General features: G+C 37.7%; 3 protein-coding genes and 1 non-coding gene across 4 annotated transcripts; 2 read left to right on the top strand and 2 right to left on the bottom strand.

Moving 5' to 3' along the window:
• The first annotated feature begins 571 nt into the window (after positions 1-571).
• Positions 572-12,465, top strand: LOC118473920 (DNA-directed RNA polymerase subunit beta'). Its single transcript, XM_035963660.1, has one exon. It carries the CDS (start codon positions 594-596, stop codon positions 2,688-2,690), a length of 2,097 nt encoding a protein of 698 aa, XP_035819553.1. The 5' UTR covers positions 572-593; the 3' UTR covers positions 2,691-12,465.
• On the top strand, positions 2,864-15,005 carry LOC118473918 (DNA-directed RNA polymerase subunit beta''). The gene is made up of 2 exons (XM_035963658.1): positions 2,864-11,148; positions 11,979-15,005. Exon 1 carries the CDS (start codon positions 2,891-2,893, stop codon positions 7,472-7,474), a length of 4,584 nt encoding a protein of 1,527 aa, XP_035819551.1. The 5' UTR covers positions 2,864-2,890; the 3' UTR covers positions 7,475-11,148; positions 11,979-15,005.
• Positions 14,134-14,205, bottom strand: TRNAR-UCU (transfer RNA arginine (anticodon UCU)). The gene has a single exon. It is a non-coding gene; the product is annotated as a tRNA-Arg (tRNA).
• Positions 14,223-17,255, bottom strand: LOC118473919 (photosystem I P700 chlorophyll a apoprotein A2). The gene has a single exon (XM_035963659.1). It carries the CDS (start codon positions 17,226-17,228, stop codon positions 15,024-15,026), a length of 2,205 nt encoding a protein of 734 aa, XP_035819552.1. The 5' UTR covers positions 17,229-17,255; the 3' UTR covers positions 14,223-15,023.
• Positions 17,256-17,348: the final 93 nt, after the last annotated feature.

Genomic DNA, 17,348 nt, shown 5'->3' on the forward strand with positions numbered 1-17,348 from the left:
CGGATTAGCAGGGGATCTGCTAAAGAAACATTATAGAATAGCACCCTTTGATGAGAGATATGAGCAAGAGGCTTCAAGAAAACTTGTGTTTTCGGAATTATATGAAGCCAGTAAACAAACAAAAAATCCATGGGTATTTGAACCCGAGTACCCGGGAAAAAGCAGAATATTTGATGGAAGAACAGGAGATCCCTTCGAACAGCCTGTTCTAATAGGGAAGTCCTATATCTTAAAATTAATTCATCAAGTTGATGAGAAAATTCATGGACGTTCTACTGGGCCCTACTCACTTGTTACCCAACAACCCGTTAGAGGAAGAGCCAAGCAAGGGGGACAACGAATAGGAGAAATGGAAGTTTGGGCTTTAGAAGGATTTGGTGTTGCTCATATTTTACAAGAGATACTTACTTATAAATCTGATCATCTTATAGCTCGCCAAGAAATACTTAATGCTACGATCTGGGGAAAAAGAGTGCCTAATCACGAGGATCCGCCAGAATCTTTTCGAGTGCTCGTTCGAGAACTACGATCTTTGGCTCTAGAACTGAACCATTTCCTTGTATCTGAGAAGAACTTCCAGGTTAATAGGGAGGATGTTTGATCGGAATAAATATAAATTTTTTTCTTATTTCTATTTTATGATTGACCAATATAAACATAAACAACTTCAAATTGGACTCGTTTCCCCTCAACAAATAAAGGCTTGGGCTAAAAAAATCCTACCTAATGGGGAAGTCGTTGGCGAAGTCACAAGGCCCTCCACTTTTCATTATAAAACCGATAAACCAGAAAAAGATGGATTGTTTTGCGAAAGAATCTTTGGACCCATAAAAAGCGGAATTTGTGCTTGTGGAAACTCTCGAGCGAGCGTAGCTGAAAACGAAGACGAAAGATTTTGCCAAAAATGCGGGGTAGAATTTGTTGATTCTCGGATACGAAGATATCAAATGGGATACATCAAACTAGCATGTCCAGTGACTCATGTGTGGTATTTGAAAGGTCTTCCTAGTTATATTGCGAATCTTTTAGATAAACCCCTTAAGAAATTGGAGGGCCTAGTATATGGTGATTTCTCTTTTGCTAGGCCCAGCGCTAAAAAACCTACTTTCTTACGATTACGGGGTTTATTCGAAGATGAAATTTCATCCTGTAACCACAGTATTTCTCCCTTTTTTTCTACCCCAGGCTTTGCAACATTTCGAAATCGGGAAATTGCAACAGGAGCAGGCGCTATTAGAGAACAATTAGCAGATTTAGATTTGCGAATTATTATAGAGAATTCTTTGGTTGAATGGAAGGAATTAGAAGACGAGGGGTATAGTGGAGATGAATGGGAAGATAGAAAAAGACGAATAAGAAAAGTTTTTTTGATTAGACGCATGCAATTGGCGAAACATTTTATTCAAACAAATGTAGAACCAGAATGGATGGTTTTGTGCTTATTACCGGTTCTTCCTCCCGAATTGAGACCCATTGTTTATAGATCTGGGGATAAAGTAGTGACTTCAGATATTAATGAACTTTATAAGAGAGTTATCCGTCGGAACAACAACCTTGCCTATCTATTAAAAAGAAGTGAATTAGCACCAGCAGATTTAGTAATGTGCCAGGAAAAATTGGTACAAGAAGCCGTGGATACACTTCTTGATAGTGGGTCCCGCGGGCAACCGACGAGGGATGGTCACAATAAAGTATACAAATCACTTTCAGATGTAATTGAGGGTAAAGAGGGGAGGTTTCGCGAGACTCTGCTTGGGAAACGGGTCGATTACTCGGGGCGTTCTGTCATTGTTGTGGGTCCTTCGCTTTCATTACATCAATGTGGATTACCTCTAGAGATAGCAATAAAGCTTTTTCAGCTATTTGTAATTCGCGATTTAATCACGAAACGTGCTACTTCTAATGTCAGGATTGCTAAAAGGAAAATTTGGGAAAAGGAACCCATTGTATGGGAAATACTTCAAGAAGTTATGCGGGGACATCCTGTACTGTTGAACAGAGCACCTACCCTGCATAGATTAGGCATACAGGCCTTCCAACCCACTTTAGTAGAGGGACGTACTATTTGTTTACATCCATTAGTGTGTAAGGGTTTCAATGCGGACTTTGATGGGGATCAAATGGCTGTTCACCTACCTTTATCCTTGGAAGCTCAGGCGGAAGCCCGTTTACTTATGTTTTCTCATATGAATCTCCTGTCTCCCGCTATTGGAGATCCTATTTGCGTGCCAACCCAAGACATGCTTATCGGACTTTATGTATTAACGATTGGAAACCGTCTAGGTATTTGTGCAAATAGATATAATAGTTGCGGAAACTCTCCAAATAAAAAAGTAAACTACAATAATAACAATTATTATAAGTATACGAAAGATAAAGAACCCCATTTTTCTAGTTCCTATGATGCACTGGGAGCTTATAGACAAAAACGAATCGGTTTAAACAGTCCCTTGTGGCTCCGATGGAAACTAGATCAACGCATCGTTGGGTCAAGAGAAGTTCCGATTGAAGTTCAATATGAATCTTTTGGGACTTATCATGAGATTTATGCCCACTATCTAGTAGTGGGAAATAGAAAAAAAGAAATCCGTTCTATATACATTCGAACCACTCTTGGTCATATTTCTTTTTATAGAGAAATAGAGGAAGCCATACAAGGATTTAGTCGGGCCTATTCATACACTATCTAAACAAGGAAGTTAGATTCGGCGATGCCCCTTTCGGGGGGCATTCCGATTTCGCTAGTACCATCTTTTTTGCCGCGCAAATCCAGATTGAGATTGAGGAAAGGGAGTAAATTAAGTTTTCGAATCACTGACTCAGGCCCATTGTCGAATCCTACTCAGCAATTGTCGAATCCTACTCAGCCAAAAAAAGGGGGTACTTATGTATGGCAGAACGGGCCAACCTGGTCTTTCATAATAAAGAGATAGACGGAACTGCTATGAAACGGCTTATTAGCAGATTAATAGATCATTTCGGAATGGGATATACATCCCATATACTGGATCAAATAAAGACTCTGGGCTTCCATCAAGCCACTACTACATCGATTTCTTTAGGAATCGAGGATCTTTTAACAATACCCTCTAAAGGATGGTTAGTCCAAGACGCGGAACAACAGAGTTTTCTTTTGGAGAAACACTATTATTATGGAGCTATACACGCGGTAGAAAAATTACGCCAATCCGTTGAGATATGGTATGCTACAAGTGAATATTTGAAACAAGAAATGAATTCGAATTTTCGAATAACGGATCCTTCTAATCCAGTCTATCTAATGTCTTTTTCAGGAGCCAGAGGAAATGCATCTCAGGTACACCAATTAGTAGGTATGAGAGGGTTAATGGCGGATCCTCAAGGACAAATGATTGATTTACCTATTCAAAGCAATTTACGCGAGGGACTTTCTTTGACAGAATATATAATTTCCTGCTACGGAGCCCGAAAAGGGGTTGTAGATACTGCTGTACGAACAGCGGATGCTGGCTATCTTACACGTAGACTTGTTGAAGTAGTTCAACATATTATTGTGCGTAGAAGAGATTGTGGTACTATCCAAGGTATTTCTGTGAGTCCTCAAAATGGGATGACGGAAAAACTTTTTGTCCAAACACTAATTGGTCGTGTATTAGCAGACGATATATATATTGGTTCACGATGCATTGCTTCTCGAAATCAAGATATTGGAATTGGATTAGTCAATCGATTCATAACTGCCTTTCGAGCACAACCGTTTCGAGCACAACCAATATATATTAGAACCCCCTTTACTTGCCGGAGCACATCTTGGATCTGTCAATTATGTTATGGGCGGAGTCCCACTCATGGGGATCTGGTCGAATTGGGGGAAGCTGTAGGTATTATTGCGGGTCAATCAATTGGGGAGCCGGGGACTCAATTAACATTAAGAACTTTTCATACTGGTGGAGTATTCACAGGGGGTACTGCCGACCTTATACGATCCCCCTCGAATGGAAAAATCCAATTCAATGAGGATTTGGTTCACCCCACACGTACCCGTCATGGGCAGCCTGCTTTTCTATGCTATATAGACTTGCATGTAACTATTCAGAGTCAGGATATTCTACATAGTGTGAATATTCCGTTAAAAAGCTTGATTCTAGTGCAAAATGATCAATATGTAGAATCTGAACAAGTAATTGCGGAGATTCGTGCCGGAACGTCCACTTTGCATTTTAAAGAAAAGGTACAAAAGCATATTTATTCCGAATCAGACGGGGAAATGCACTGGAGTACTGATGTTTACCATGCGCCCGAATATCAATATGGTAATCTTCGTCGATTACCAAAAACAAGCCATTTATGGATATTGTCAGTAAGTATGTGCAGATCCAGTATAGCATCTTTTTCGCTGCACAAGGATCAAGATCAAATGAATACTTATTCTTTTTCTGTTGATGGAAGATATATCTTTGACTTCTCAATGGCTAATGATCAAGTAAGCCATAGACTGTTGGATACTTTTGGTAAAAAAGATAGAGAAATTCTTGATTATTTAACGCCAGATCGAATCGTGTTCAACGGTCATTGGAATTGTTTCTATCCTTCCATTCTTCAAGATAATTCAGATTTGTTGGCGAAAAAGCGAAGAAATAGGCTCGTCGTTCCATTACAATATCATCAAGAACAAGAAAAAGAGCGAATATCCTGTTTGGGTATTTCAATGGAAATACCCTTTATGGGTGTTTTACGTAGAAATACTATTTTTGCTTATTTTGACGATCCACGATACAGAAAAGATAAAAGGGGTTCAGGAATTGTTAAATTTAGATATAGGACCCTGGAGGAAGAATATCGGACCCAAGAGGAAGAGTATAGGACTCGAGAGGAAGAATATCGGACTCGAGAGGAAGACTCAGAAGACGAATATGAGAGCCCAGAGAACAAATATAGGACCCGAGAGGGAGAGGGCGAATATAAAATCCTAGAAGACGAATATAGGACTCTAGAGGACGAATATGAAACCCTAGAAGATGAATATGGGATCCTAGAGGACGAATATAGGACTCTAGAGAAAGACTCAGAGGAAGAATATGGGAGCCTAGAGAACAAATATAGGACTCGAGAGGGAGAGGGCGAATATGAAATCCTAGAGGAAGAATCAGAAGAAGAATATGGGAGCTCTGAAGATGGCTCAGAGAAGGAATATGGGACTTTAGAAGAAGACTCAGAAGAAGACTCAGAGGAAGACTCAGAAGACGAATATGGGAGCCCGGAGGAAGATTCTATCTTAAAAAAAGAGGGTTTTATTGAGCATCGAGGAACAAAAGAATTTAGTCTAAAATACCAAAAAGAAGTAGATCGGTTTTTTTTCATTCTTCAAGAACTGCATATCTTGCCGAGATCCTCATCCCTAAAGGTACTTGACAATAGTATTATTGGAGTCGATACACAACTCACAAAAAATACAAGAAGTCGACTAGGTGGATTGGTCCGAGTGAAGAGAAAAAAAAGCCATACAGAACTCAAAATCTTTTCCGGAGATATTCATTTTCCTGAAGAGGCGGATAAGATATTAGGTGGCAGTTTGATACCACCAGAAAGAGAAAAAAAAGATTCTAAGGAATCAAAAAAAAGGAAAAATTGGGTTTATGTTCAACGGAAAAAATTTCTCAAAAGCAAGGAAAAGTATTTTGTTTCGGTTCGACCTGCAGTCGCATATGAAATGGACGAAGGGATAAATTTAGCAACACTTTTCCCGCAGGATCTCCTGCAAGAAGAGGATAATCTCCAACTTCGACTTGTCAATTTTATTTCTCATGAAAATAGCAAGTTAACTCAAAGAATTTATCACACGAATAGTCAATTCGTTCGAACTTGCTTAGTAGTGAATTGGGAACAAGAAGAAAAAGAGGGAGCTCGTGCTTCTCTTGTTGAGGTAAAAACAAATGATCTAATTCGCGATTTCCTAAGAATTGAGTTAGTCAAGTCTACTATTTTGTATACACGAAGAAGGTATGATAGGACAAGTGTAGGATTGATTCCCAATAATAGGTTAGATCGCAACAATACCAATTCCTTTTATTCCAAGGCGAAGATTCAATCACTTAGCCAACATCAAGAAGTTATTGGCACCTTGTTGAATCGAAATAAAGAATATCCATCTTTGATGATTTTGTTGGCATCCAACTGTTCTCGAATTGGTTTATTCAAGAATTCTAAATATCCCAATGCGGTAAAAGAATCGAATCCTAGAATTCCTATTCGAGATATTTTTGGGCTCTTAGGCGTTATTGTACCTAGTATATCGAATTTTTCTTCATCTTACTATTTATTAACGCATAATCAGATCTTGTTAAAAAAATACTTGTTCCTTGACAATTTGAAACAAACCTTACAAGTACTTCAAGGACTTAAATACTCTTTAATAGACGAAAATAAAAGGATTTCGAATTTTGACAGTAACATCATGTTGGAGCCATTCCATTTGAATTGGCACTTTCTCCATCATGACTCATGGGAAGAGACATTGGCAATAATTCACCTTGGACAATTTATTTGTGAAAATTTATGTCTATTTAAATTACACATAAAAAAATCTGGTCAAATTTTCATTGTTAATATGGACTCCTTTGTTCTAAGAGCAGCTAAGCCTTATTTGGCCACTATAGGAGCAACTGTTCATGGTCATTATGGAAAAATCCTTTACAAAGGAGATAGGTTAGTTACGTTTATATATGAAAAATCGAGATCCAGTGATATAACGCAAGGTCTTCCAAAAGTAGAACAAATCTTCGAAGCGCGTTCAATTGATTCACTATCGCCGAATCTCGAAAGGAGAATTGAGGATTGGAATGAACGTATACCAAGAATTCTTGGGGTTCCCTGGGGATTCTTGATTGGAGCTGAGCTAACCATAGCCCAAAGTCGTATCTCTTTGGTTAATAAGATCCAAAAGGTTTATCGATCCCAAGGGGTACAGATCCATAATAGACATATAGAGATTATTATACGCCAAGTAACATCAAAAGTAAGGGTTTCCGAAGATGGAATGTCTAATGTTTTTTTACCTGGGGAATTAATAGGACTATTGCGAGCGGAACGAGCAGGGCGGGCTTTAGATGAATCGATCTATTATCGGGCAATCTTATTGGGAATAACAAGGGCTTCCCTGAATACCCAAAGTTTCATATCTGAAGCAAGTTTTCAAGAAACTGCTCGAGTTTTAGCAAAAGCTGCCCTACGAGGTCGTATTGATTGGTTGAAAGGTCTGAAAGAAAACGTAGTTCTGGGGGGGATTATACCTGTTGGTACCGGATTCCAAAAATTTGTGCATCGTTCCCCACAAGACAAGAACCTTTATTTAGAAATTCAAAAAAAAAATCTATTCGCGTCGGAAATGAGAGATATTTTGTTTCTCCATACAGAATTAGTTTCTTCTGATTCTGACGTAACAAACAATTTCTATGAAACATCAGAGACCCCGTTTACCCCTATTTATACGATTTAAGTATACATAAAGCAATTTTTTTTACTTTAATTTAAACTATACTTTTGACCTTAGAATGCTAACAGGTCTGATTTTCGATTTTGTACTTAAATTTAAATTGTATTTTAATAAGTAAAAGAAGTCAGTTAATTCATTAAGGCTATGTTTATACCGTGTATCAATGGTCAAGAAGGTTCCATTGGAACAATTATTATTTATTTCAAGCTATTTCGGCTCTTTCTTAATCTTCAAAAAGAAATGAATTCCGTAATGGTAACACGAAAAAAGAAAAAAAAAGGAAGTGTGGAAAAAATGACAAGAAGATATTGGAACATCAATTTGAAAGAGATGATAGAAGCGGGAGTTCATTTTGGTCATGGTATTAAGAAATGGAATCCCAAAATGGCCCCTTACATCTCGGCAAAGCGTAAAGGTACTCATATTACAAATCTTGCTAGAACAGCTCGTTTTTTATCAGAAGCTTGTGATTTAGTTTTTGATGCAGCAAGTCAGGGAAAAAGCTTCTTAATTGTTGGTACCAAAAAAAGAGCAGCGGATTTAGTAGCATCAGCTGCAATAAGGTCTCGTTGTCATTATGTTAATAAAAAGTGGTTCAGCGGTATGTTAACGAATTGGTCGATTACCAAAACTAGACTTTCTCAATTTAGAGACTTAAGAGCAGAAGAAAAAATGGGAAAATTCCACCATCTCCCAAAAAGAGATGCGGCAATCTTAAAGAGAAAATTATCTACCTTGCAAAGATATCTCGGCGGGATCAAATATATGACGAGGTTGCCTGACATTGTGATCGTCCTTGATCAGCAAAAAGAGTATATAGCTCTTCAGGAATGTGCCATTTTGGGGATTCCTACTATTTCTTTAGTCGATACAAATTGTGACCCAGATCTTGCGAATATATCGATTCCTGCCAACGATGACACTATGACTTCAATTCGATTAATTCTTAACAAATTAGTATTTGCAATTTCTGAGGGCCGTTCTCTCTATATAAGAAATCGTTGATTAAGAAGAATAGTGAATTCTTGAGCAACTGCGTAGATTTATAGGATTAATTACTATTCTTTTTTGTTTTGCATAGATAAAAGAAGGGAAATATTGATATATATTAGAGGGTATTGATATATATTATGATCTGATGTGATTTCTTGGTATATTAAATATAAGATTAATACTTCAAGTTGCTGAGTTGAGAAAGAGATGCTTGAATCAAAAGAATTCCTTTTTTGAAGTTCAATTTTTATCAGAGGACAATATGAATATTACACCATGTTCCATTAAAACACTCAAGGGGTTATATGATATATCGGGTGTAGAAGTAGGGCAACACTTCTATTGGCAAATAGGAGGTTTCCAAATTCATGCCCAAGTACTCATCACTTCTTGGGTCGTAATTACTATTTTGCTAGGTTCAGTTATCATAGCTGTTCGGAATCCACAAACCATCCCGACCGATGGTCAGAATTTCTTCGAATATGTCCTTGAGTTTATTCGAGACTTGAGCAAAACTCAGATTGGAGAAGAATATGGTCCCTGGGTTCCCTTTATTGGAACTATGTTCCTTTTTATTTTTGTTTCGAATTGGTCAGGTGCTCTTTTACCTTGGAAAATTATAGAGTTACCCCATGGGGAATTAGCAGCGCCCACGAATGATATAAATACTACTGTTGCTTTAGCTTTACTAACATCAGCGGCATATTTTTATGCGGGTCTTAGCAAAAAAGGATTGAGTTATTTCGAAAAATATATTAAACCAACCCCAATCCTTTTACCTATTAACATCCTAGAAGATTTCACAAAACCATTATCACTTAGTTTTCGACTTTTCGGAAATATATTGGCGGATGAATTAGTCGTTGTTGTTCTTGTTTCTTTAGTCCCCTTAGTAGTCCCTATACCGGTCATGTTTCTTGGATTATTTACAAGCGGTATTCAAGCTCTTATTTTTGCAACGTTAGCCGCAGCCTATATAGGTGAATCCATGGAAGGTCATCATTGAATTAACTAGTTTTTGAAATAGTCTTTCTTTTTTTAGCTTAGCCCAATTCATGCATGATTCCGGATAATCCTCTTAGTTGGAAAACTAAATAGTTCGAAAGGCGTATGAATATACAACCTAGAGTTGTAGGAGAGAGAATAGACTATATTATGGAAGAGGTAAAGTATATATGCATTCAGGGGGGCCAAGTCAGGTTAGATCTATATCTTTAATGCCTATAAGACAGTCATCTTTTGTGTGGCTTTCTAAAGAATGATTTTAGAATCGGATTCAATAGAAAATGAGAAAATAGGCAAACAAAATAGAAGAAACAAATGTATATGGGATTTTTTTTATTCCTAAGTTAGATTCATTATCTAATCCGATATATAGAATTCCCTTCTATATGGAACTGGATTCCATATCTAGTTCTATGCAGCATATTGTTATCAATTGTATATCTTGATTTGATTCCTATTGGATTTGGATTAGTTCGATTTCAATAGGGGTTCTTCCTGTATTTCGTCTTTTATTATGTTAGATGAAGGGGAAAAAATGGGAACTCAAAGATATCGAAGAGTAAAAAAAAGGATGGAATAAAAGAGTGATTGGTTGAAAAGAAAGAGAAATAGAATAATGAGAATCATATGGATTTACACAAACCTCTAATGATTAGAAACTAAAAACGAGATCTCGAAGTAATTCGAACGATTTCGATTATCATTTATTTGTACTTATTAGTTACTTCTACCCGATAGAGCTTAGAAGTTGGAAGTAATAATTTCTTGGTTGATTGTATCCTTAACCATTTCTTTTTTTTTGACACGAGGAACTCATCATGAATCCACTAATTGCTGCTGCTTCCGTTATTGCTGCTGGATTGGCCGTAGGGCTTGCTTCTATTGGGCCCGGAGTTGGTCAAGGTACTGCTGCAGGACAAGCTGTAGAAGGTATTGCGAGACAGCCAGAAGCAGAAGGTAAAATAAGAGGTACTTTATTGCTTAGTCTAGCTTTTATGGAAGCTTTAACAATTTATGGACTGGTTGTGGCACTAGCGCTTTTATTTGCGAACCCTTTTGTTTAATCCTAAAAAAGAAAATGAGTCCTTTAGATTAGATACTTTTTTCTTTTTTTAGTACATTGGCATTTGCTTATGTAATTCTAAGTATATCAATACTTTACTTTACTCCTATTTATTATATTATTTCTTTTTTATATTATTCCGGAAATTTTGTATTTATCGGGACAGACAATACCCTAGGAACCCCAAGAAGGGCTGATTTGAGCATGATCAATTTAGAGGATATGCTCGCCCTCTTCCTTCCCGTCCTTAGTTTAGGACAGTGGAAAGTATTTTTCCTTTTATTTTAGGAATTTTGGGAACATTTCAACAAAGGAGATCTTTCACAGGTCAAACGAGACCTAAGACTTAATCTAAAAGAAATTATTAGATTGAATCTATTTGCATTAAAAAAACCGATCAAAAAAGGACGAGCGAAGTAAGTAATCGAAAAACTTTCTTCTTTGTTCGTCCTATCTATAAGAGGAGAGCATATGAAAAATGTAACCCATTCTTTTGTTTTTTTAGCTCACTGGCCATTCGCTGGGAGTTTCGGGCTTAATACCGATATTTTAGCAACAAATCTAATAAATCTAACTGTAGTGGTTGGTGTATTGATTTTTTTTGGAAAGGGAGTGTGTGCGAGTTGTCTATTTCAAGAATAGATTGGATCTATCCGGCTGCACTTTAGAATATTTTTAGTATTTTTTTTGATAAATAAGAAAAGGTGCACGATCTCGACGAATTACTTCTGAATAACTTCAGAAATCATATGGAAGAACCATAGCATTTCGCGATTCATTGGTAAATTTACTTTGATTCTCTATAGACCAATAATGTGAGACCATTAACACGGTTAAAGCTAAACTGCTTGAAGTCCGGGCAAAAAGGGGTACTCTTTCTACAACTACATTAGTATTAGTCTCGAAATGCTTTAAACGGGAAATAGCTAGTGTAGAATTTATCTGATATAGAACACTCATATCGATAAAATAGTTTGAACTATTTACTAGAAGGGCACGCAGCCCTTTTTCCAATGCCAAATCGACGACCTATGTATAAAAAAAAGAGAAATTTTTTGGATTTGAAGAAAAAATAAAAGGAATTCTATCAATTTTTATTTTCCATTTATTTAGTTAGTTTTTCTTAATGAAATTGAAATTATTAACTAACAGAGCAAACACAAATAAAGAAACAACTTTGCTGACCATGATAGATTTTTATCTAGTTGGAAGAGTCCTCTTAATATTCATCTAGTCTTATATAAGTTTGGGTATATAGAAATACAAACAGAAAAGAGAGGATAGAGGATAGGCTCATTACATAAAAAAAAGATATGGAAATAGCCATAATACATAACAAAAAAGAAAAAAAGGAGCGGGAGAGCCAAATGAATCGAAAGATTCATGTTTGGTTCGGGAAGAGATCATAAAAATTGTAAACTTAATAGCAAGATAATCTACTTTCATTAAAAGATTTATTAGATAATCGAAAACAGAGGATTTTAAGTACTATTCGAAATTCGGAAGAATTGCGTAAAGGGACCCTTGAACAACTCGAAAAAGCTCGTATTCGATTACAGAAAGTCGAACTGGAAGCAGATGAGTATCGAATGAATGGATACTCTGAAATAGAACGAGAAAAAGAAAATTTGATTAATGCTACTTCTATTAGTTTGGAACAATTAGAAAAGTCTAAAAACGAAACCCTTTATTTTGAAAAACAAAGGGCGATGAATCAGGTCCGACAACGGGTTTTCCAACAAGCTGTACAAGGAGCTCTAGGAACTCTGAATAGTTGTTTGAATACCGAGTTACATTTCCGTACGATTCGTGCTAATATTGGCATTCTCGGGGCCATAGAATGGAAGAGATAATTCAATTTATTAGGTTTTGAACTTCTACTTTTGTTTAGAATTTAGGCATTATTTTTCCCTTGCTTCCAAAAAAAAAAAAATTAAAGAAACACTAATGGCAACCCTTCGAGTCGACGAAATTAATAAAATTCTCCGCGAACGTATTGAACAATATAATAGGAAAGTAGGGATTGAGAATATCGGTCGCGTAGTGCAAGTGGGGGATGGGATTGCTCGTATTATAGGTCTTGGTGAAATAATGTCAGGTGAATTAGTCGAATTTGCAGAAGGGACGAGAGGTATTGCTCTGAATTTGGAATCTAAAAATGTTGGGATTGTATTAATGGGCGATGGGTTGATGATACAAGAGGGAAGTTTTGTAAAAGCAACAGGAAGAATTGCTCAGATACCCGTGAGCGAGGCTTACTTGGGTCGTGTTATAAATGCTCTCGCTAAACCTATTGATGGGAGAGGCGAAATTGTCGCTTCAGAATCTCGCTTAATTGAATCTCCTGCTCCGGGTATAATTTCTAGGCGTTCCGTATATGAACCCCTTCAAACAGGGCTTATTGCTATCGATTCGATGATCCCCATAGGGCGCGGTCAGCGAGAGTTAATTATTGGGGACAGACAGACTGGCAAAACAGCAGTAGCCACAGATACAATTCTCAATCAAAAAGGTCAAGATGTAATATGTGTTTATGTAGCTATCGGTCAAAGAGCATCCTCCGTGGCTCAAGTAGTAACTACTTTCCACGAAGAGGGGGCCATGGAATACACTATTGTAGTAGCTGAAATGGCGGATTCACCCGCTACATTACAATATCTCGCTCCTTATACGGGAGCAGCCCTGGCTGAGTATTTTATGTACCGCGAACGGCATACCTTAATAATTTATGATGATCTCTCCAAACAGGCACAAGCTTATCGCCAAATGTCCCTTCTATTAAGAAGACCTCCCGGCCGCGAAGCTTATCCAGGGGATGTTTTTTATTTGCATTCACGCCTTTTAGAAAGAGCCGCTAAATTAAATTCTCTTTTAGGCGAAGGGAGTATGACCGCTTTACCAATAGTGGAGACTCAATCTGGAGACGTTTCCGCCTATATTCCTACTAATGTAATTTCAATTACAGATGGACAAATATTCTTATCCGCGGATCTATTCAATGCCGGAATTCGACCTGCTATTAATGTGGGTATTTCAGTTTCCAGAGTAGGATCCGCAGCTCAAATTAAAGCCATGAAACAAGTAGCTGGCAAATCAAAATTGGAACTAGCTCAATTCGCAGAATTACAAGCCTTTGCACAATTCGCCTCCGCTCTGGATAAAACAAGTCAGAATCAATTGGCAAGGGGTCGACGATTACGGGAATTGCTTAAACAATCCCAATCAAACCCTCTCCCAGTGGAAGAGCAGGTAGCTACTATTTATACCGGAACGAGAGGATATCTTGATTCGTTAGAAATTGAACAGGTAAAGAAATTTCTGGATGAGTTACGTAAACACCTAAAAGATACTAAACCTCAATTCCAAGAAATTATATCTTCTAGTAAGACATTCACCGAGCAAGCAGAAACCCTTTTGAAGGAAGCTATTCAGGAACAGCTTGAACGGTTTTCCCTTCAGGAACAAACATAAATATAGCATGTCTACTCTTATTAGTATAACTCGTGTTAGTAGAAGAGGAATCAAAGATTTTTCATTTGAATCATGCAAAATTTTTTTTCGTTTTTAGTATAGTTATTTAAAGAATAGATAGAAAAAAGATTGCGTCCAATAGGATTTGAACCTATACCAAAGGTTTAGAAGACCTCTGTCCTATCCATTAGACAATGGACGCTTCTCTTTCTTATTTTATTCTTTCTTTTTTATATTTCAGAGAAATAATAAAAAACTGTTAGACCGAAACTCTTTTAGGAAAGAAAAACAAATCCATATACCATATACAAATGGATGATACATATATCATAAAGAAGGAATATGGAGCAGGTAGTCAGTATCGAACCCGTAACCCCAAGGTTATGAGCTTTGTGAGCTACCAAACTGCTCCACCTTCTTAGCGGGAAACTAGTGGGTTGGATAGGCCCCTCTACCATATCTATACAAATAGAATAGTCCATTTATACAGAATGGTAAAGAGGGCTCTTCTACGATCATCAATTCGAGAAAACCATACAAATATGAAAGAAAGGGTATTTTATCCTTACCAACTGGATCTTGTTGCACCCGGTAACAAACATGCATAAACCATTTCTCGAAGTATGTGTCCGGATAGCCCAAAGTCTCGATAGTTAGCTCTAGGTCTTCCGGTTAAAAAACAACGTCGATGAAGGCGTGTAGGTGCACTATTACGTGGTAGGGATTGCAATTTTTCTTGCATTTTTGTTTTTTCGCTCAAACTCAAAGGGGAAACTTTGCTTCTTATCTTTTTTTTGAGGATCGACGAATCAAATGATATTTTTGTTCTAATTTCTGCCGCTTCTTCTCCCTCTGAATCAAACTTTTTTTTGCCATAATGTGCCGTTCCTATTATTACCAAGTATATGGTTCTAATCCTAGATAGAAAAATAAATAGCAAAAATCTAAAAAGGCGGATCCTCCCTCTCCATCAAGAGTAATGAACTGGGTTCTGATACAGTACAAAAAAAAATAACTAAATTAACCAAACTTGCCTGATGTTGAGGCAATCAAGAAAGCTGCATAAGTGAATATATAACCCACGGAAAAGTGGGCTAATCCGACCAATCTTGCTTGCACAATGGAAAGAGCCACGGGCTTATCTCTCCAGCGAATTAAATTAGCCAAAGGTGTCCGTTCATGAGCCCATGCTAAAGTCTCAATTAATTCCTGCCAATATCCACGCCAGGAAATTAAGAACATAAATCCTGTAGCCCAAACAAGATGTCCAAATAAGAACATCCAAGCCCATACTGATAAACTATTCATCCCAAAAGGATTATATCCATTAATAAGTTGTGAAGAGTTTAACCATAGGTAATCTCTTAACCATCCCATCAAATAAGTGGAGGATTCATTAAATTGTGAAACGTTGCCCTGCCATAATGTAATGTGTTTCCAATGCCAATAAAAAGTAACCCATCCAATGGTATTTAACATCCAGAAAACTGCCAAATAAAACGCGTCCCAAGCAGAAATATCACAAGTACCGCCGCGCCCTGGGCCGTCGCAAGGAAAACTATACCCGAAATCCTTTTTATCCGGCATTAATTTGGAACCGCGTGCATCTAAAGCACCCTTTACTAAAATCAATGTAGTTGTATGCAAACCTAGAGCAATAGCATGATGAACCAAGAAATCCCCAGGTCCTATTGTTAAGAAAAGCGAATTACTATTCTCATTAACAGCATTCAACCATCCGGGCAACCATATGTTTCGACCTGCATTGAAAGCGGGGCCATTCGTTGAAGATAAGAGTATATCGAACCCATATGTCGTCTTACCATGAGCAGATTGTATCCATTGGGCAAATATAGGTTCAATCAAGATTTGCTTTTCTGGAGTACCAAAAGCAAGCATAACGTCGTTATGAACATAAAGGCCCAAGGTATGGAATCCTAGGAAGAGGCTAGCCCAACTTAAATGAGATATGATAGCTTCCTTATGGTCTAACATTCTTGCCAATACATTATCTTCATTCTGTTCCGGATTGTAATCCCTAATGAAAAAAATAGCTCCATGAGCAAAAGCCCCTGTCATGATGAACCCTGCAATGTATTGGTGATGAGTATATAAAGCAGCTTGAGTAGTAAAGTCTTGTGCTATGAATGCATAAGCAGGTAAAGAGTACATATGTTGAGCTACTAAGGAAGTAATAACCCCTAAGGAAGCTAGAGCAAGGCCTAATTGAAAATGAATCGAATTATTGATTGTATCATAAAGGCCTTTATGCCCACGTCCTAATCGACCCCCCGGAGGAGTATGTGCTTCTAAAAGATCTTTGATACTGTGCCCAATTCCGAAGTTAGTTCGATACATATGACCGGCAATGAGAAAAATAAATGCAATAGCTAAATGATGATGAGCAATATCGGTCAGCCACAAACTTTGTGTTTGTGGATGGAATCCCCCAAGAAGGGTCAGAATGGCAGTTCCCGCTCCTTGAGTGGTACCAAATAAATGATTACTCGAATCAGGATTTTGGGCATAAAGATTCCACTGACCCGTCAGAAGGGGACCCAACCCCTGGGGATAGGGTAATACATCTAAGAAATTATTCCATCGAACGTACTCCCCCCTGGATCCGGGAATAGCAACATGAACTAAATGTCCTGTCCAAGCCAAAGAACTTACTCCGAAAAGTCCTGACAAATGATGATTCAGACGAGATTCGGCGTTTTTGAACCACGAAAGGCTTGGCTTCCATTTGGGTTGTAGATGTAACCAACCCCCTATTAAGGATAGCGTAGAAAGAAATAATAGAAAAAGAGCTCCAGTATAAAGATCTTCATTGGTGCGCAATCCAATTGTATACCACCACTGATAAACCCCAGAATAAGCGATATTCACTGGACCGGCAGCACCTCCTCGAGTAAAGGCTTCCACAGCGGGTTGCCCAAAATGAGGATCCCAAATGGCATGAGCAATAGGTCTTACGTGTAAAGGATCCTGTATCCATGATTCAAAATTTCCTTGCCAAGCTACATGAAACAGATTTCCGGACGTCCATAGAAAGATTATTGCTAACTGCCCAAAGTGAGAAGCAAAAATGTTCTGATAAAGACGTTCCTCAGTAATATCATCATGACTTTCGAAATCATGTGCGGTAGCAATACCAAACCAAATACGACGAGTAGTGGGGTCCTGAGCTAAGCCTTGGCTAAACCTGGGAAATCTTAATTCCATAATGCCTTTCAAATCCTCCTAGCCACTATCCTACTGCAATAATTCTCGCTAAGAAGAATGCCCATGTTGTGGCAATTCCACCCAGAAGGTAATGGGTTACTCCTACAGCACGTCCTTGTA

Source organism: Zea mays, unplaced genomic scaffold (genome assembly GCF_902167145.1).
Source record: "Zea mays cultivar B73 unplaced genomic scaffold, Zm-B73-REFERENCE-NAM-5.0 scaffold_178, whole genome shotgun sequence".
In the NCBI taxonomy this organism is placed as follows: Eukaryota; Viridiplantae; Streptophyta; class Magnoliopsida; order Poales; family Poaceae; genus Zea; species Zea mays.

Excerpts from the sequence above, each read along its gene's own strand:
- LOC118473918 (XM_035963658.1), top strand. The coding sequence starts at position 2,891 with ATGGCAGAACGGGCCAACCTGGTCTTTCATAATAAAGAGATAGACGGA.
- LOC118473920 (XM_035963660.1), top strand. The coding sequence starts at position 594 with ATGTTTGATCGGAATAAATATAAATTTTTTTCTTATTTCTATTTTATG.
- LOC118473919 (XM_035963659.1), bottom strand. The coding sequence starts at position 17,228 with ATGGAATTAAGATTTCCCAGGTTTAGCCAAGGCTTAGCTCAGGACCCC.